The sequence below is a fragment of the Nyctereutes procyonoides genome, unplaced genomic scaffold (genome assembly GCF_905146905.1).
Source record: "Nyctereutes procyonoides isolate TBG_1078 unplaced genomic scaffold, NYPRO_anot_genome, whole genome shotgun sequence".
Classification (NCBI taxonomy): Eukaryota; Metazoa; Chordata; class Mammalia; order Carnivora; family Canidae; genus Nyctereutes; species Nyctereutes procyonoides.
The window spans coordinates 18257978-18279937 of NW_026575030.1; the positions used below are offsets into that span (position 1 = coordinate 18257978).

Here is a 21960-nt window from a genome sequence, read left to right on the forward strand (position 1 = left end):
ATCTCATGGGATCTGAATAGCCATTCTTGGTCTGAACATGTTTCCTGGGATGGGAGACAGCTTGTGGTTGATTGCTAAACAAACAGTCCAATAAGGATAAGACATCCTATAGGGTATGACTGTAAACAGCATTCAAACCTCTTAATCACTGGATTAATATAGAGAAACACTGCCCCAGGAAGATGGTGTGGCAAGCAATTGCCGGTCTTATGTAACAGGCCAACTAGGCCTGATGCCTGGGGGTAAGTGGGCAGGAACCAACTAAGCATGCTTGAGATGCTATCACTCAGTATCCAGGCACCCTAAAATCTGTTCCCAGTGCTTTGTGGAGACAGGGCCTCTAATGAGGACTTCTATGAATCTCACAGGGATGCCAAATTGCAACCCGCTGTAAAAAGAAATTGCCTGTTCCTCTGAAGCCAGATCTCATAGGAAATTGTCAGTCTTTCTAACCTGAAAGCATCCAGGAAATTTCTAATGAGAGACACCTAGGGGACTTCACTCCTACAGGTGCTTTGAGTATTACCTGGCACCAGGTCGCAAGGGCTCTCACTGAGATAATCTTCCCATCACTGCATCAGTAGAATAGTGCTGGTAGCCCCTAGCTAAAGAAACACATCCTGCTGAGCTGGGGAAAATCCTATTTCAAAGGGACTAGAGGTTCTGAAAACCTGAGGGCTGGAGGTTGGTAGGAAGCAAAGTACACTAAAGCTAGCCTGTCTGACTCTGCAGAGTCTAGACCATTTAGAAATGGTTGGGGCCAAAAGCAGAGACCTGTGGAGGACACAAGGGGGCAGCTACTATGATCAAAGCCCCCAAACAAAACAGCTAACTCCCCTAACGTCAGACCTAATGAAATCAAGGCAGATTTCAGAACCAACCCACTGCCTTCTCATTGGGCTGCCCTTCTGATAATAAAGCTTTCTCTGCTTCAAACCCAGTGATTCAGAGACTGACTCATTGCACATACGTGAATCTGATTTTAGGTTTTGGTAACAATCATGCCAGCCAGCCAGGAGGATTTATTCTATGGCAGAAAGGCCCTGAGCAATGGTGTGACTTGGGGGGTTCCCTGTGGCTGTTTGGAGTGCAGATTGAATCCAAGGGAGTTCTCTCAGCTGTCTCCCTGCCCAGGGTTTGCCACCTTCAAAGTCAAGCCACCACTAGGCAGAGAAACCTCTGGCCACTGGGAGGAATTCTGCAGCTGAAGAGTAAGCTTCTAGTGTGCATACCAGCAACTGTGTTTTCCTCTCATTTTGCTTTTAGTCCTCTCAGGGAATTTTCCTGATAGACTATTTGTAAGAGGGACTCTCACATTTTACGAAATAGATAAAGTTGTATAACTATCCTTATTTGATTTCTTTCCTCTCACAGGGCCCTAATTGTCTTTGTGTGTTACTATGCATTTGTCTTGTTTGTGCCATGAGAAATGCTGATTTGATTCCAGATTGTAGCCTGTTGGGCTGCTTACTCCAAAATTGGTCTACTTTTAGTTATGAGTCTATGAAAAAGAAAAAGATGATATATTTTTGTAATGTGGGTCAGCTGCAATATGCATTGAATGACAGAAAAGTGACTGACAAATGGAACATGAAATTATAATCCTATTTTGCGATTAGAACTCTTTTGTAAGGACAGAAAATGAGATGAAATACCTTATGTTCAAGATTCTGTATAAAATGAACCTGCCCAGAAATCATGTAAGCTTATAGTATAACAGTCCATAAAGATTCGACCTATCCTCCCTGATTCTGACAAAGGGGATAATGCAAAAATAATTATTGATATGATAACCGCCCCCATCCAGGGAAGTAGAAAATAGTGCAGAAGCTAATACTCCACTGCTAGCTCCTCCACCTGCTCTCCCCACCCAAGATGGAACAAATCCATCCTGTATAGGGAACAAGGGACTCTAACCAGGGACCCTCAGAAGAAAGCTCAGGAATGATCTCCCTTTTGCATACTCATCAGTGTCCCCCTTTTGGTGTGGGTTTGCAACCTTGCTTGCCAATATTGCAATATCCTTTGCGCCAATATGTTATTGGAGGATTAACTGCTAATGGCTAATCTATGGGAATGGTTTGAGTCCATTCTCGACTCTCACATGAGATCTATTTAACGGGAAAAAAAGTCTCATGAACCACTCAGCATGGAAGGCTTATTTCCTTGATAGTTGCTACTAACCATCCCACTTGGGCGGATATCCAAACCTTACTAAATGTCCTTCTGACAGTAGAAAAATGTTGTATGGCTTTGAATGAAGCATGTGAGGAACCTCCACCTGCTGGACCCAAATAATCAGGCCAGACTGGAGGCCCTAAAAGTGGTACCAAGATGTAACCCCAAATGAGATGTTAATGAAAGTGGGCTTCCTAGGTTCCAGACCTACCAAGAATGCATTTTAGGGGTGTCTGGCTGGCTCAGTCAGTAAAGCATGTGACTCTTGATCTTGGTTTGATTGTATTAAGCCCAGTGTTGGGTGTGGAGATTAGATAAAACTAAAACCTTAAAAATAATACATTTTACAGGCACCTGGGTGGCTCAGTTGGTTAAACATCTGACTTGTTTCAGCTCTGGTAATGATCTCATGTGTTGTGAGATTGAAGCCCTGAGATAGGCTCCTCACGTGGTGGGGAATCTACTTGGGAATTCTCTCACTCTGATCTGCCTCCCATTTGCTCTCACATGAGTGCTAGCTATTTAAAATTAAATAAATAAATCTTTTTAAAAAGGAATGCATTTTAGTAGAATTAAAAACAGGGGTTCCAAAACAGAAAATTTTGAGTAAAGTTCAAGAAGATTTCAAATGCCTCAGGAGGGAAAACTATGCAGCAAAGAATACTTTATCCAGCAACACTGTAAAAATGGTAGTGATCTCTCCTTTCTCATTCATGATTTTATTAATTTGAGTCTTCTCTCTCTTCTTTTTAATAAGGTTGGCTAATGGTTTATCTATCTTATTAATTCTTTCAAAGAACCAACTCCTGGTTCTATTGATCTGTTCCACAGTTCTTCTGGTCTCAATTTCGTTGAGTTCTGCTCAAATTTTAATTAACTCTCTTCTTCTGCTGGGCGTCGGGTCGATTTGCTGCTTCTTCTCTAGCTTCTTTATGTGTAAGGTTAGCTTTTGTATTTGAGTTCTTTCCAGGTTTTGAATGGATGCTTGTATTGCGATGTATTTCCCCCTCAGGACTGCTTTTGCTGCATCCCAAAGATTTTGAACAGTTGTATCTTCATTCTCATTAATTTCCATGAATCTTTTTAATTCTTCCTTAATTTCCTGGTTGACCCTTTTATCTTTTAGCAGGATGGGCCTTAACCTCCACGTGTTTGAAGTCCTTCCAAACTTCTTCTTGTGATTGAGTTCTAATTTCAAGGCGTTATGGTCTGAGAATATGCAGGGGATGATCCCAATCTTTTGGTATCGGTTCAGACCCGATTTGTGACCCAGTATGTGGTCTATTCTGGAGAAAGTTCCATGTGCACTTGAGAAGAATGTGTATTCAGTTGAGTTTGAATGTAAAGTTCTGTAGATATCTGTGAAATCTATCTGGTCCAGTGTATCATTTAAAGCTCTCGTTTCTTTGGAGATGTTGTGCTTAGAAGACCTATCGAGGGTAGAAAGAGCTAGATTGAAGTCACCAAGTATAAATGTATTATTATCTAAGTATTTCTTCACTTTGGTTAATAATTCGTTTAAGTATTTGGCAGCTCCCACATTCGGGGCATATATATTGAGGATTGTTAAGTCCTCTTGTTGGATAGATCCTTTAAGTATGATATAGCAACACTGTAAAAATGAAAAGAGATAAAAAGCTTCCAGGACAAACAGACACTAAAAGAATTTGTGATCACTAAACCAGCCCTACAAGAAAAATTAAAGGGATCCTTTAAGCAAAGAGAGAGCCCAAAAGTAACATAAATCATAAAGGAAAAGAAAATATACAGAAACAGTGACTTTACAGGTAATATAATGGCACTGAATTCATAAATTTCAATACTCACTGTGAATGTAAATGGGCTAAATCAAAATGCACAGGATATCATATTCGATAAAAAAGCAAGACCCATCCATTTTTCATCTATAAGAGACTCATTTTATACCCAAATCACCTCCAGATTGAATGTGTGGTGATGGAGAATCATGTATCATGCTAATGGACATCAAAAGAAAGCTAAGATTTGGAAGCACAGTTATAAAGCTACTGGTGGCTCTGGAAAAAAGCATAAAGGACTCAAGAGACTTCATGACTGCAGAATTTAGATCTACTCTGGCTGAAATTAAAAATCAATTAAATGAGATTTAATACAACTGGAGGTCCTAATGACGAGGGTTAATGAGGTAGAAGAAAGAGTGAGTGACATAGAAGACAAGTTGGAGACAAGGAAGGAAGCTGAGGAAAAAAAGAGAAAAACAATGAAAAGACCAAGAGGAAAGGTTAAGGGAAATAAATGGCAGCCTCAGAAGGAAAAATCTACGTACAATTGGCATTCCAGAGGATGCCAAGATGGACAGAGGGCCAGAAAGAATATTTGAATAAATCATAGTTGAAAACTTCCCTAATTTGGAGATGGAAACAGGCATTCAGATCCAGGAGATAGAGAAGTCCCCCCCTAAATTCAATAAAAAACATTCAACGCCCCAACATTTAATAGTGAAACTTGCATATTCTAAAGATGAAGAGAAAATCCTTAAAGCAGCAAGAGACAAGAGATCCCTAACTTATATGGGGAGAAATATTAGATTAACAGCAGACCTCTCATGAGACCAGGCAGGCCGAAGGGCTGGAAGGATATTTTCAGGGTCCTAAATGAGAAGAACGTGCAGCCAAGAATACTTTATCCAGCAAAGTTCTCATTCAGAATAGAAGGAGAGAGGAAGAGCTTCCAAGATAGGCAGAAACTGAAAGAATATATGACCACCAAGCCAGCTCTGCAAGAAATATTAAGGGAGACTCTGTAAAAGAAAGAGGAAGTCCAAGAAAACAATCTACAAAAACAGGGACTAAATAGGTATGATGACACTAAATTCATATCTTTCAATAGTAACTCTGAACTTGAATGGGCTTAATGACCCCATCAAAAGGTGCAGAGTTTCAGACTGGATAAAAAAGCAGGACCCATCTATTTACTGTCTACAAGAGACTCATTTCAGACGTAAGGACACTTACAGCCTGAAAATAAGAGGTTAGAGAACCATTTACCGTTCAAATGGTCCTCAAAAGAAAGCAGGGATAGACATCCTTATATCAGAAAGTTTATCCCAAAGACTGTAGTAAGAGATGAAGAGGGACACTATATCATACTTAAAGGATCTATCCAACAAGAGGACCTAACAATCATGAATATTTATGTCCCGAGTGTGGGAGCTGCCAAGTATATCAATCAATTAATAACCAAAGTTAAGACATACTTAGATAATAATACACTTATACTTGGGGACTTGAATGTACCGCTTTCTACAATCGACAGATCTTCTAAGCACAAGATCTACAAAGAAACAAGAGCTTTAAATGATACACTGGACCTGATGGATTTCACAGATATCTACAGAACTTTACATCCAAACACAACTGAATACACATTCTTCTCAAGTGCACGTGGAACTTTCTCCAGAATAGACCACATACTGGGTCACAAATCAGGTCTTAGCCCATACCAAAAGATTGGGATCGCCCCCTGCATATTTTCAGACCATAATGCTTTGAAACTAAAACTAAATCACAAGAAGAAGTTTGGAGGACTTCAAACACGTGGAGGTTAAGGACCATCCTGCTAAAAGATGAAAGGGTCATCAAGCAAATTAGGGAAGAATTAAAAAGTTTCATGGAAACTAATGAGAATGAAGATACAACCCTTCAAAATCTTTGGGATATAGCAAAAGTAGTCCTGAGGGGGAAATACTTCGCAATACAAGCATCCATTCAAAACCTGGAAAGAACTCAAATACAAAAGCTAACCTTGCACCTAAAGGAGCTGGAGAAAAAACAGCAAACAGATCCTACACCACGAAGAAGAAGAAAATTAAAAGATTCGAGCAAAACTCCATGAAATCGAGAGCAGAAGAACTGTGGAACAGATCAACAAAACCAGGAGTTGATTCTTTGAAAGAATTAATAAGGTAGATAAACCATTAGCCAGCCTTATTAAAAAGAAGAGGGAGAAGACTCAAATTCATAAAATCATGAATGAGAAAGGAGAGATCACCACCAATGCCAAGGAAATAAAAACGATCTTAAAAGCTTATGAGCAGCTTTACGCCAATAAATTAGGCAATCTAGAAGAAATGGACGCATTTCTGGAAAACCACAAATTACCAAAACTGCAACAGGATGAAATAGAAAACCTGAACAGGTCAAAAACCAGGGAGAAAATTGAAGCAGTCATCAAAAACTTCCAAGACACAAAAGTCCAGGGCCAAATGGCTTCCCAGGGGAATTCTATCAAACGTTTAAAGAAGAAACCATACCTATTCTACTAAAGTGGTTCTGAAAGATAGAAAAAGATGGAGTACTTCCAAACTCATTCTATGAGGCCAGCATCACCTTGATTCCAAAACCAGACAAAGACCCCACCAAAAAGGAGAATTATAGACCAATATTCCTGATGAACATGGATGCAAAAATTCTCACCAAGATACTAGCCAATAGGATCCAACAATACATTAAGAAGATTATTCACCATGACCAAGTGGGATTTATCCCCGGGATGCAAGGCTGGTTCAACACTCATAAAGCAATCAATGTGACTGATCATATCAGCAAGAGAAAAAACAAGAACCATATGATCCTCTCAATAGATGCAGAGAAAGCATTTGACAAAATACAGCATCCATTCCTGATCAAAACTCTTCAGAGTGTAGAGACAGAGGAAACATTCTTCAGCATCTAAAAGCCATCTATGAAAAGCCCACAGTAAATATCATTCTCAGTGGGGAAACACTGGGAGCCTTTCCCCTACAATCAGGAACAAGACAGGGATGTCCACTCTCACCACTGCTATTCAACATAGTACTAGTCCTACTAGTCCTGAAGTCCTAGCCTCAGCAATCAGGCAACAAAGAGAAATAAAAGGTATTCAAATTGGCAAAGGAGAAGTCAATCTCTCCCTCTTTGCAGATGACATGACACTGTACATAGAAAACCCAAAAGACTCCACACCAAGATTGCTAGAACTCATAAAGCAATTGGGCAGTGTGTCAGGCTACAAAATCAATGCCCAGAAGTCAGTGGCATTTCTATACATTAACAATGAGACTGAAAAAAAAAAAAAAAAACAATGAGACTGAAGAAAGAGAAATTAAGGAGTCAATCCCATTTACAATTGCACCCAAAAGCATAAAATACCTAGGAATAAACCTAACCAAAGAGGTAAAGGACCTATACCCTAAAAACTACAGAAGACTTCTGAAAGAAATTGAGGAAGACACAAAGAGATGGAAATATATTCCATGCTCATGGACTGGAAGAATTAATATTGTGAAAATGTCAATGCTACCCAGGGCAATTTACACATTTAATGCAATCCCTATCAAAATACCATGAACTTTCTTCAGAGAGTTGGAACAAATAATCTTTAGGTTTTTTGGAATCAGAAAAGATGCCGAATAGCCAGGGGAATATTAAAAAAGGAAACAATAGCTGGAGGCATCACAGTGCCAAATTTCAGGTTGTACTACAAAGCTGTGGTCATCAAGACAGTGTGGTACTGGCACAAAAACAGACACATAGATCAATGGTACAGAATAGAGAACCCAGAAGTGGACCCTCAACTTTAGGAGCCTCGGTGTCCATCGAAAGATGGATGGATAAAGAAGATGTGGTTTATGTATACAATGGAATATTCCTCAGCCTTTAGAAACGACAAATACCCATCATTTGCTTCGATGTGGATGGAACTGGAGGGTATTATGCTGAGTGAAATAAGCCAATCGGAGAAGGGCAAACATTATATGATCTCATTCATTTGGGGAATATAAAAAATAGTGAAAGGGGATAAAGGGGAAAGGAGAAAAAATGAGTGGGAAATACCAGAAAGGGAGACAGAACATGAGAGACTCCTAACTCTGGGAAACAAACTAGGGTTGGTGGAAGGGGACGTGGGCAGGGGTGTGGGTGACTGGGTGTCGGGCACTGAGGGGGGCACTTGATGGGATGAGCACTGGGTGTTATTCTATATGTTGGCAAATTGAACACCAATAAAAAATAAATTTATTTTAAAAATTTAAAAAATAAAAAAAGAAAGATGAATGGGTAAAGAAGATGTGGTATATGTATACAATGGAATATTCCTCAGCCATTAGAAACGACAAATACCCACCTTTTGCTTCGACGTGGATGGCAATGGAGGGTATTATGCTGAGAGAAATAAGTCAATCGGAAAAGGCCAAACATTATATGGTCTCATTCATTCGGGGAATGTAAAAATTAGGGAAAGGGAAATAAGGGAAAGGAGAGATAATGAGTGAAAATATCATTGAGGGTGACAAAACATGAGAGACTCCTAACTCTGGGAAATGAACAAGGGGTAGTGGTAGGAGAAGTGGGCAGGGGCATGGGGTGGGGGTGACTGGGTGATGGGCCTGACGGGGGCACTTGGCAGAATGAGCACTGGGTGTTATGCTATATATTGGCAAATTGAACTCCAATAAAAAAAATAAAAGAAAAAATTCTAAACAAAAAAAAATTATTCATTTGTTTACGAGAGGGGCAGAAGGGGCAGAGGGAGGAAGAGAAGCAGATTCACCATTGAGCAGGGAGCCTGATGTGGGGCTGGATTCTATGACCTTATAAGATCATGATGCAAGTGGAAGGCAGATGCTTTACTGACTGAGTGACCTAGGTACCCCTGGAAACTCTAATTTTGAACAGTCTAATGTGCATACCCTCTTGTCCCCAGATGGGGAGGCTCAAGTTGTGCCCAGCACCATCTCATCCCCAAAAAGCCTTTCTGCAGTGCATGCACAGAAGCCAGAGTTTATTGTAATGCTCACTGAAAAGCTGGAGCCAGGCTATCAGCCATCTGCAGTTGATTTAGTCCCCTAATCTGCTTTGTCCCAGAAAAGTCATCACAGAGGCTTGAATCTTGTGACAGACAGCAAAAAGTGGTGTCTATCAATCATATCAGTGATATGCTCTAGTCTTTGCAATGACCTAGCCAGCTGAGAAAAGTGACTGCTTGGCACATGCACAGAATTCAAGCCTATTGTGGCTCAGAGCAAAAAGACTCAAGTTACCAGTGATACACTGGAGTCTCTGTGCTGGGCTCAGCCAGTCCCAGAAAAGTAGCTGCTTGGAACACTCACAGAGGTTTAATCCTATTGTGGCTCACACTGAAAAGTGGTTTTCTCCCCTCTGCCTGCACCTCTGACCCTACTGCCCTGTGTGTAGTTTGATCTGTTTGTTAAAGGAAACTAGATCCCAAAGTAAGAAAGGAAGAAAAACACACACATATATGTATTATATATATACACATAATATATATATTTTATATTATATTATATTATATAATACAATGAAAGGAAACCAAAAATTTTAAATATATATAATGGAAATATAAAAATTAAAATTAAAAAAGAATGAAAAATAAGAAAATAGCTGGGAAAAAACCCTGAAAGACTAAATAATAATAATAGTAAAAAAAAAAAATGAATACTACATACTGTTTTCCCCAAGAGCTGGAATTTTAAATTCTCTAAAATCAGTGAACTTGATGCTAGCTGGTTGTTCCTGCTGGTCTCCTGGGGTGGTGGTGGGGGTTGTTGCCCTGATTCTCATGAGTCCTTGCCCTGCTATCATTGCACCCTCTCCCCCTTGCCAGGGCTTAGTGTCAGTGGCTCCAGCTTACACTATGTGGAGCTATTTTGCTACCTGAATACTTTCAACACCAGTGACAGGGGAAGGGGGGAATGAAAGTGATGGTACCCAGATCTCTAGCCCCAGAGCTGAAAGTTTGCACCCTCTACTCTTCAGTGAGCCACAGAAAAGCAATCAATCACTCTTGTCTCCTTGGTTTCCATCCTAACTCTGTGTTTACCCAGCCTGTGACCAAGCATTTTTATCTCAGGCACATGACCTAGTTTCAAGTCTCCAAACTTTATGGACTCTTGCCTAGTGGCCCAGAGCCCTTCCTCCTAGGGGAGGGAGGGGGCTCTTGCTGTACTTCTGCCTTTTGCTGAGCCTGGTGAATCATTGCATGACCATGCAGTGTTTTCTAGTTTATGGCAACATTGAGCAGAAAGCTAATACCTACACTCACTGTTTTCAGCCAGCTTCTCTTCTCTGATGCTTGGGAACTCTGCCACACTCAGGCACCACTGTTCTTTCTCTGACCCCTAGGATCCTAAGACAATGTTGTCCCACGTGGGATTCCTCCCCACATCACCACCTGAGCACCTTTATGCCAGGGATGCCCCTAACTGTAGCAGTCCTCCTCCTCCTCCTCCTCCTTCTTCTTCTTCTTCTTCTTCTTCTTCTTCTTCTTCTTCTTCTTCTTCTTCTTCTTCTTCTTTTTTACTTTTCTTTTTTTAGATTTATTTATTTGACTGAAAGACAGAATGTGCACAAGCAGGGGGAGCAGCAGGCAGAGGGAGAAGGAGAAGCAGGCTCCCCACTGATTAAGGAGTCCCATGTGAGAATTCATCCCAGGACCCTGGGATCATGACCTGAGTCAAAGGCAGACACTTAATTGACTGAGCCACTCAGGTGCCCTGTAGCAAAGTTCTAAAAGTTTTGATTTTGTGCTCCACTGCTTATAATACTTTCCTGTAGTCAGCTTAAAGAAGCTCCTCCCCTTTTTAGCTTATTTTTTTATATATTGCCCTGGATTCTCCTCTCTGTACCTCCTAATTTGCAAACAGTGGTCACTTTTCTACTTGTAGAATTTCAGTAATTCTTTTCTCAGATCTCTGATAGATTTTTCAGGTATTCAGAATGATTTGGTAACTATTTAGCTGAAACCCAGGGACCAGACAAAATTAGGGACCCCATAGCCCTCCACCATCTTAATTCTGATTCAAATGATCAGCTCTTAATCTTTACCCTATTCAGAAAATGATGTCATAGGGAAGTGTAGTATTGGTCTTGGGAGTCGATGTTTTTTCAGTTGTAATTTAAGTGCTAACATTAAAACAACTCTTTTTTTATACAAGTGTTTTCATAGGAAAATTAGTGCTTTTAATTTAAGAGCTTAAGAAGCAGCTGTAGCTACCATTTAAGTTATGTTTAATGACTTAATCCCATTGAATCAAGTATTTTTATTTTTACCAAAAAAAATCACTTTTTAAAATATACTCTATTTAATAATGTTCAACTAACTTACAAACAGTGCCTATCACGTATTATTCATGGAGTCTGGGCATACTAGAATCTGATTATAATAGATGCTGTGCTGTCACTTTATCTGTATTTTCCTTTATTTCCTTAAACCCTGGGAGGTTTAATGTTATTATCTCCATCTTATTTTTTTATTTTTTTAATCTTTTTTTTAATCTCCATTTTATAGAGCAAGTAAGTAATATACCTGAGGTCTTATTCTTAGAAAGAAGTATCTCTGGGGTTGAAGCCTAAGTCTGTCCCACCTAGAGCCTTATCTACCAAGCTTTACTGAACTTCAGTGTTAGCATTGATGCAGCAAAGCAAAGGTTCTGGGGTTTAATGTCATGTGGAATCTAACTCAGGAAGAGATGAAATTTCCTTCAAGGGCCTCTTCATGTACAAGCACATTACTAAGTGATGTGCCTAGATACTGTGCACACGTGGGTTTAGTTTCCATGTATCATTTTAGAGTTCAAAAATTGAGAACTTTCAAATGACATTTTAACATAAAAGTGGCTGAAAATTTAGATGCTAGACAATTGCATTTGTACTTTTAGTATCAGAACACAAATGCCCTAGGTCCAGTATATTTCCTTTTTAAAAAAAGATTTATATATTTATTTATATAGAGAGAGTACATGAGAGCACATGAGCAGAGGGGCAGAGGGGGAGAATTTTCAAGCAGACTCCCAGCTGAAAATTGAATATTCAATGGAATGTTGAATATATACATTAAGGCATTTCTATCTTTATCAAGATTCATTTTGATGACTGAGTAGTTCAACTCTGTTAGAAAATAAAGTTACTGCTGCATGGAGCCCTTATGACAGAGGCGTGTGTGTGTGTGTGTGTGTGTGTGTGTGTGCATGTCTTTTACTAACCATATTTGAAGGATTATGCGAGCTTTTACATCCCTCTGTATGTCAATACATTTTGCATATCCTTTTTAATACTTCTAGATAGTAGGAATTTGGATGAAGGTGTGACTTGTCTAAATTAGTAGAAAATCTGTAGAACACAAACTATAAATTAGTTATTTTTTCCTGTGACAGGTTTATCATAATCTTGAATGCAAATAAGAAATTGGAAAAGGTGGAAGTTTCAATTCTTAACAGAGCATGTGCCATACAGTGACCTCTCATGTTTTCAATCTTACTAATCGATATTTTTACAAAGTAGAAGATAAAGTACCCCCAATATAAAAAACCTAAACCTATTTAAATATCAATAGAAAAGATATTACTAACTTGGAACCATTAATCAAGACAGCTGTTACTTAAACAACTGGCCTTGAGAAAAGAAGTTCAAAAAGAAGGAAGAAAAGGCTCCAAGAAAGGTATTGAGCTGTCAGACTAAGGAAAGTCTGGATCCTCATTTCAGCTGAGCCTGTTACTGGCTATTATGCAAGTCAAGTCTCTTAACCTTCTTGTGTTTTCCTTTTCAAGTGTAAAACAAGGATAACAATAGCTGCTACAGCATAAAACTGTTATGTGGATAAAAGACATTAAAGTACTTTGAAATTGTAAAAAAAAAAAAATTAAATCATTAACTTGGTTCAGTCCGTCATTTTAAAAATTTTAATATGTATCAGTCTATCACTTTAAGAATGATATACTTCATCTTACTTGAATATGAGCACACAGGATCCTGCTATGTTTGTCATTTTGATGAAATAAACTCTGTTACAACAGTTGTAAAAAAAAAAACGACAATTCATCTTCTAAGCGTCTTACTCCTTAGAATTCCTTTTATCCTTTTTAGTATTCAGGAGTGAACCTATTCATCCTGCTGCATATTACTAAAGATGCAAAATGTCCACCACTGGAAATGTCCAGCTCAGCCTTTTCCTGCATCTACTGCTGGAACCTGGCTGCCTGGGCTTTTGCATGCATGAACTCATTTATTTGTAGAGCGCTCCACCTATGTTGTAACACTGCTTTGAAAAGTGCAGTGCAGGTGGTATTAGAGAAGGCTGGTGAAATAAAAATGTGCTGAACATTATTCTTCACAACACTGATTTTTATATCAAATCTTCATTACATGATCAGTTTGAGCTGCAAGAGTCTTCCCTAAGGTAGAATATTAAAAGGATAAACTTTTTTTTAAAGGATAAACTTCTGATTCAATTCATTTGTTTAAATGATTTGAGATAGAATATTGGTGTCTCGTTTATGTCAGACTGTGGCAAGATTTTGGCAACTGCCATTTGGCTTTATTTCCTGCTGTTTAACTGATATCAGTCTTTTGGGGTCTCTGCTTGCTCAGCGTGGGAAAAGGTCCCTTAGGGGAGCCTGAGCAGCATCTATGATATGAGATTTAAACCCCAGATGGCATTATCATTTGTATTTACTGAGAGGAATAACACCCAACATTGGTTTCAATACCCTCCAGGTTTTCTCCAGCAATTTTAAGATAAATTATAAAAGCTACAAAAATACACATGCACAAATTATATTCAAATTACCCACTCAAAAAGGTATATAATACAAGTAATTTATGAGGTGAGATATTTTTGTGTAATAAAATACAGAAGGAAATCAGTGACTGGAAAATAATAAAACAGAGTTTGTTAAGGAGAGAGGGAACGATTTGGATGGGATGTTATGTCTTGTCATTCATTATAAATTCTTGGCACCACTTTTTTTTTTAAGATTTTATTTATTTATTCATGAGAAATACAGGGAGATAGGCAGAGACACAGGCAGAGGGAGAAGTAGGCTCCCTGCTGGGAGCCCAGTGTGGGTCTGAATCCCAGAACTCCAGGATCATGACCTGGGCTAAGGCAGATGCTCAACCACTGAGCCACCCACGCAGCTGTTGGCACCAATTTTCACTGCATTTCTCTTGGCCATAGTTTTATTTCAAGTGCTGTCTAGGAGCTCTCAGCTTTCTCAACAGCCTTATATAGTTAAGTCAACTCAAAGATTTCAGCAGAGCTCTGCTTGGGGCTGCTAAAAAGATTGTAGAGTAGTTACAAGGACAAGCTTATACATGAAAGCCCAGTTACTAAGTTCTGTGCTTGTGGCAAAGGATGAAACACCTTTGTGGAGCTTGTGTTCCTTTCTTTCCTTTTGCTTAGATGGCTGGGATGTAACTTATGCAAGAGTTATGACATCACCCTTATTTTGAGCGGAGATGAGACAGGGAAATCAAATGAACCCTGGGAGAAAAGTATTTTTTTGCCTTTGCTTCTTTTCCTGCTTCTGTTCTTGCCGGGTCCTGCATGACCATCCCACTTTACATATGCCTTGTAATGCAAGTAGCCTGTGTTTTCCTAATAATGGACAAGAAGTTAATGATTCTGTAGAATAAATAACATCTAAGGAAGTACTAGGTGAGAATGACCAGAGGAAGCTATCATATACATATTCCAGAAAAGAGGAGCTAGATATCTGAGGCCAAGGCCCCTTGGCTCCAAGAAATAACACATGGGCCTATGCCTTTGTTCTAATTGGTTCTTGCTTGCCTGAGAAGACACATTTCAGACTACCGTCCTCAATAAAAACTCCAGACCCAGTACAAAGATGACACTCCTGGTCTTTTCCTTTCTGAGTCTCCTGGTCATTCAGCTGTCTATTACCTGCTCTCTATTTTCAATAAACTGCTTTCACCTCCTGCTGGCTCACTTTTGATTTCCATCCTGTGTGAAGCCATAAAGAACTCTCTTGGCTGGTTCTGCAAGACCCCTTCGGTGTCCTTGGACCTGGCCTGTGGGCATCAGGGGGACTTCATGAAGCATTCTGCAGTGTCTGCTTTGGCCTAAGCCTTTGAGTCCTGGGTGCATGTATCCAGCCTTTTTCCAGATCCCATTAACTCATCAGCCTATGGGCTTGTACTCTGGGAGCACCTTTCCCCCCTTATCCTTGCCCTGTCCTCATTGTAAAACTGTATGTAGAAATGAACAGTCATTGCTCCTTACCCCAGACCTACATCTCCATCTCTGTTGGAATGAAAATTAAGGATATAGATCAGAAAATCTTAGAGGGAAGAGCTTTCAAATGCTTTCACATGCAATTTCTAATTTGATTTATATCAGTCCTGTGAAGTGAGATCTTTCTCTTATTTAACAAAAGAGGAAGCTGAGGGGCAAACAGATCTTAAGTGAATTCACAGATCTTAAGTGAATTCGTTATCACCTGGCCTGTGAAGAAAGTAGTGGGGGCTTGATGATCTATCCATTCAACTGACTTTTTTTTTTTTTTTACAACTGAAAAACTTGAACTCCAGAGAAGTTGTAATGGGTTCAGAATCACGTCTGTATAGTCTTGTAGCTGGACCTAAAATTAGCTCCTGATTACCAGTTTGGTATTCTTGACTTTAAACCCTGCTGAAAACAGCACCTTGTACTCCTAAGGAATTCAGAACAGGTGATAGTTCCCCTGTTTTAGAGAGGATGAAATTGAAACTCAAAGGAAGAAAATTGTTTGGCTCTGTTCACACCACCCATTAGTAGTAAATGCTAAGATTAGATTAGTTTTAGGGCTTGTGGCTGAAACATAGCCTCTGGGTGCTTTCTACTCCCACAATTTTAGCAATGAGTAATCTCCCTTCTGATGAAAAGAACAAAGGCAAGAGAACTGTAGATAAAATTAAATTTCCTTATAACCGGCAGCCCACCTGAGACTTGCAGAATGTGACCCTTCCTCATGTACCTCACAGCTGCCTTAATGTTGCAATGCTTTGCTAGAGACAAAAACCAACCTTATCTTGACAATAGCCAGAACTCCAGCATCCTGTAAGTCTTCTTTGACATACAGAAACCCCTTTAGAGACTTCTGTTATCTCTGCCTTGCTTCAACTTAAAAATATATAATCAGTCACACCTCACAATCACAGTGCAGGTCTGTCTGTCCACAGGTCCTGTCCACCCTGCTACAATAAAATCACCTTTTGCACCATGAAACATCTCAGGAATTCTTTCTTAACCATTGTGCTTGGGACGTCTAGGTAGCTCAGTGATTGAGCGTCTGCTTCAGCTCATGGTGTGATCCTCGAGTTCCAGGATAGAGTCCCAGATTGGGTTCCCTGCACGGAGCCTACTTCTCCCTCTGCCTATGTCTCTGCCTCTGTGTGTGTGTGTGTGTGTGTGTGTGTGTGTGTATCTCTAATGAATAAATAAAATCTTTAAAAAAAAAAAAAACCCAACCATTTAGCTCAATCATCCTGCATCACTTTTTTAAGTAGATTGTAATTTGTTTGTTCTCTATTATTAAATATACAGTGTGATTTTTAGAGTAAAATGAAAGAATCTGATTTAAGAAAGAATTTTACATTACAAATTGTTCATCTGAGAGCTTTCAAAAGGTTCGATTTTTATGCATAGGATTGCAGTATGGTAGTCCTTTGTGTTCTTTGATGATAACTTTAGTATTGGTGATTAGAGAGCTGGAATTCATTAGTATGCTGCCAGAGAACCTACCTTTTCTTTGTTGTCTGTTTGCCAACAATTTCAATTAGTGAAAAAGAATACAGAATTGTTGTGCCCAAGATTAAGTAACCGAGAAACCAAGGAGCCGACACCGATGCAAACACACAAGGGTTTATTTACAAGCTCGAGCTTGGGTCCAAGTATACCTGACACAGCGGAGCAGGGACTTGGACCCCGAGGTGGGTTTCAGTTTAGTTTTATGGGCTGGTCTAGGGGACCTCTAGAAGGGGTGGAGGAATTTCTCAAGTTCTGTTTACATTCCGATATGGGGCTTTCAAGGGCATTGAGCTCTGTTCTCATTCTAATATGGGACTTTCTGCCATGGGCGTTAAGCTCTGTTCTCATTCTAATATAGGGCTTTCTAGGGCATTAAGCTGTAAATTGTTTTTTTGGTTTTTTTTTTTCCTGTAACTGAAGTAATGTAAATTTCAGCTCTTATTCACAGGGGCCTGGGATGGCTGTACTTCTGCTAACACTAAACTTAAAGTGGAATGGCCTTAATTTTCTCGGCCTCCACAAGAACGACAAGGGGGCCAGATGAAATATAGGACAGCCAGTTAAAACTGAATTTCAGATACTACTTATACTAAGAAATTTCCATTGGTAGTGGGTGTGACTGCCTCCAGGGGTTGTAGAGCCTTCCTGGACCCCATCCCCTTTTGATCTGAAACTTGGGCAGTTCTAAAGGAGGAAGCAGCCTTGAAGACCTGCCTTTTTTTATGCCCCAGAGCAGGGTCCCCCTGGCAACATGGGGTACCTCTGGGGCAGGGTCACACCTGGCCCTTTGGCACCCCTATTTGTCACAACCACTTTGCTAACCTCTCCCTTCCCCAATAGTAAGTATAGTCACTTTTGTTTGCCCTTTTGTGGTCACTCCATTTCCTTTCTTGGCAGAGAGGGAAGAAGAGAAGCTGGGCAGTAGCTATGGGTGGGGGAGGGCACCTGTGGTTTTTAATGGGAAATACCTCTCAGAGATGCTCCTATGGGCTAGGAGCAGTGCTGCATATTTAAAAATAGTTATTCCCTAAGGCATACTCGGGTCCAGGTTGTATACTTGTGGACAATTTCTACTAAAGCAACTTTGAAATAGAGCAGGATTTTCATCAGTTCTTTCCTGAATTTTGTTAAAATCTATAGGTTTAGTAAAGCCTTATTTCATTCCTTCTATCAGGCAGGTAATCATATGATCTCGTTTCTTTCTTCCCTATCCTCCTGATAGCTACAATGTGGTTCAGTATTTGGGACAACAGCACCCCCCTCCACATAATGTTCTATGTCCTTGTTGACAATTCATCATCAAACTGTTGGGCACTGACCCAGATACAGTTTCTTTCCTCAGGGGTGCAGCAGTGAGTTAGTATGATATATATCAAACAAACACAATGGATCAAACATCATCAAACTTAATGGATATTTGTTGAAAACTCTCAATAAATTGAGAAGGGTTTTCAGAATGTAATCCTAATTGTTGTTTTATTTGACTGAAGTCTGACATGGAGAACAGGGCATGGACTTGAATAGTGCCCGTTTCTCCCTTAGCAACCTCTCTAAGAGAATATAATCCTAATATAGGAGGAGTTCCAAGGATATAAGGAGTCCTAGAGTACCCAGCTGAGCTCGGCATATAAGGGCCTTCAGGCTTAGAAGGAGAAGTGACTGAATAAGTGTCCTCTTCATTTGAAGAGGCTTGTTATTCCTTTGACAACTTAGATTCACTAGGTTGAAACCTGTTTAGATGATCATTATCCAATATATGAGGAGGAGGTTTGTTGGTCTGATTAGTGGCCAAACTCAAGAGGCCCTTAGGTCAGGGTCTGGATCTAGAACCCAGAAGCCTGAACATGGGGTTCTGTCCATTACCTTATTTCTTTCAATAGAGATCTTATAAGTCCTATTGAAAGTGAATGTCTCATTAGTGGGCCAGTTTTTCTCATTTCCTAGAGTACTGAGGCCATGCAGTATTGCAGTATTACAGATTAGTTTCTTTTTCCTTAAACCTTGCAATGCAAATTGTTTCTGATGGGTTAAAAGACATCCCAAGGGGTAGTCCTTGGGGATTGAAAAAGAAGCTCTGATGCATTACCAAGAAAATCAGCCCCATCCCTTGACTCCCAGGTGCCATCCCTTGTGCATGATATGTCAGAGTGGTGTCACAGTGACCTGAGGCATCCCTCAAATGAAATTGCTATGATCACCACCTTCTGTAAAGGCCCTATAGGAGGGAGGTCTGCCCTCCTCTCACTTCCCAAATGCATTCTATACTATGATGCATGCCGACATATGGACCAAGTTTACCCTGCTGTGAAGGCCCCACTGCACCTTGGCTTGCCTTCTAATGAAGGCTGTACCATGAAGGCCATGAAGAACCCACTGTTTATAACTCATGGAAAACACTTGAAAAGTTTTACAAGAGGAAAGTGCCCAATTTTGTAACTTAAGATGTTAGTAGAGGACATTGACCAACAGTAAAGATAAAAATCCATCATGATCTAAGTGACATTCCAATATCTGTGGTCTTTACACCCAGCTTCTCTAGGAAATGTTCCCTGGTTGGGTTTTAACTCACCTGAATACTGGTTTTGGCCAGCTCCCACTGGATGTCTCAAGGCCAGAAGCAGCAAGAACAGAGATGTGGAGGGGATCACATTAGACAAATGAGGAGGAAATCTCAAACAGTAGTCTCAAGATGGGCAGCCATGGTAGTTAGGCGGCTGTCTTATGCCCAAGACAGACAGCTTTGTATAAGGACAGGAATAAAGAGAGGGTTTCAGGTTTCTGGGTCTTATTACCATTCCAGCCGGAGTACTACCAGTCGGAAGACAGGCATTTTTCTCCTCAAAGAGTAGTCATGGGCTAGAGGATGGCAGCCTGAGCAATTGACATACAATATAAGACTACTCTTTGAAAAGCCCCTGGAATGAAAGTAATGAGGAGAGGTAAGAAAGTACTCACCAGTTTTCACCATGGCTTAGAGTCCAGAAGAAAAGACTTAAAGCTCCACACTGGATGCCAAATGATGTAGTTTTTGGAGTGGTGTTGTTGGTGTTCAGAGCTGAAGGTCAGGAAATAATTCTTCAAATATCTTCATTGCAAAAATTTGTTTTTTTTTAAAGCACAGGCACAGGACACCTGTGCAGAAAAAGCAGAATTGGGGTTGTGACTTTCAAGTTGGGTGGAAGTTAGGAACAGTACAAACCTCTAAGGTATTTTGGAAACAAGGTTTGCAGGATCCTTGGGGACCTAGCTATTTTTAGGGAAAGGTCATTTATTACTGTTTAGTAAAAACTCAGTCATGAGACTTTCAGATGTTTATCAGTGGGCCATATGCTTGGAGGGTGATTGCTAACACATATCTAGGTGGGGAGTAGAGATAAAGGAAGTTTCCAAAGGAATTTTTATGTTAAAGAAGACTTATAAGATCCTGGAGGCTGGGGTAATGTTAAGCTAAGATTGCCTTAAAAAGAAAAAAAGGGATCCCTGGGTGGCGCAGCGGTTTGGCGCCTGCCTTTGGCCCAGGGCGCGATCCTGGGGATCCAGGATCGAATCCCACGTTGGGCTCCCGGTGCATGGAGCCTGCTTCTCCCTCTGCCTGTGTCTCTGCCTCTCTCTCTCTCTCTCTGTGACTATCATAAATAAAATAAAATAAAATAAAAAAAAGCTAAGATTGCCTTTTGCCCTTAACAACATATTAACATTGAGGCAGCTTAGTTCCTAGAGGAATGTCACCTTGCCTATTTCAAGGACTTGCCAATGGGTTGTAAGTAGTAAGGAAATTTAATTCTTTCTTTGCCTTTGTTTTCCACATTACTAATAACTGGGCAAGTCCTCATTTACTGGGGCTGCTTTTAGCAAAGACCTCTGTGATATCACTGCTTCAAGGAACTATAATTCAAAAAGGGGATGATATTTTAATTTGTAATCCTACAAAGGAAACATCTGATAAAAATTCTATAACCTTAGCTTAATTTCTTGGCAGACAGAGGGTATCATGTCTTCCCTAAAAAGGCACAAATATCTAACCAGGAAGTACACTATTTGGGATATTAACTAACGAAAGGTCACCATTCTCTATATACTGATAAGAAAAGGCTATCTTGAGCCCCCAACTACTAAGAAACAACTCCACACTTTCCTAGTCATGGCAGGCTTCTGCCACCTATGAATTCCAGGAATTGGACTCTTAGCCAAGCTACTGTATGATTCAATTAAACCTCTTAATGAAGAGCCTTTACTCAGGACTAAAGCCCCCAGAAGACCTTTAGAACATTAAAATATAAGTTCCTATCAGTTCCAGATGTGGCTCTACCAAATTTTGGAAAACCTTTTACTTTATGTGTAGCAGAGAAACAGGGCCAAGCTCTGGGACTTCTTACCCAAAAATTAGGAAATAAAACAAGATCAGTGGGCTATATTTCTAAGCCAATTGATAGTGTAGCACAACGGTGACCACTTACCTGCAATCAGTGGCTGTGATTGCCCTTCTGCTAGAGGAAGCCTCAAAACTTACTATGGAGCAGTCCTGAACTGTGATGACCTCATACCAGGTCGAAAGTGTTACAGAAACTAAAGGTTAAAAAAAAAAAAAAGAAAGAAACTAAAGGTTAGGAATGCCTGAGTGGCTCAGTAGTTGAGCATCTGCCTTCAACTCATGGTGTGAGCCCAGGGTCTTGAGATCAAGTCCCACATCAGGCTCCCTGAATGAAGCCTGCTTCTCCCTCTGCCTGCATCTCTGCCTCTCTCTGTCTTTCATGAATAAATAAATAAAATCTTAAAAAAAAAAAAAACACCTAAAGGTTATCAATGGATGACAGAAGGCTGACTTACTAAATACCAGGCTATGCTTTTAGGCATACCTAAAGTGGTCCTTAAGACCTGTCAGACTAAATTCAGCTACTCTTATGCCTGGACCTGACTATTGTACTTCAATAGAACATAGCTGATCAGAGGTTATTTGTTTTGTTTTTTCTAGCCGATCAGACTGAAAAGATTCTCCTATTGATAATGCAGATAACAGTTGGTTTGCTGGCAGCAAGTTTTGTAGGAAAGGAGATAAGAAAATCTGGGTACATGAGGTGCTTGGGTGCCTCAGTTAAGTGTCTGACCCTTGATTTCTGCTTAGGTCATGATCTCAGGGTCCTTAGATTGAGCTCTGTGCTCAGCATGGAATCTGCTTGTCCCTCTCTCTCTGCACCTAAATAAATAAATAAATAAATAAGA

At 40.0% G+C, this 21960-nt stretch overlaps 1 protein-coding gene across 1 annotated transcript in view; it reads right to left on the reverse strand.

Moving 5' to 3' along the window:
- LOC129503832 (cryptic protein-like) overlaps window positions 1–19920 on the reverse strand; it is a 36339-nt gene extending 16419 nt beyond the window's left edge. The window contains exon 1 of the mRNA XM_055316256.1: window positions 19696–19920. Within this exon, the coding sequence (XP_055172231.1) occupies window positions 19696–19708 (13 nt within the window). The 5' untranslated portion in view covers window positions 19709–19920. The remainder of the gene's footprint in view (window positions 1–19695) is intronic.
- Window positions 19921–21960: the final 2040 nt, after the last annotated feature.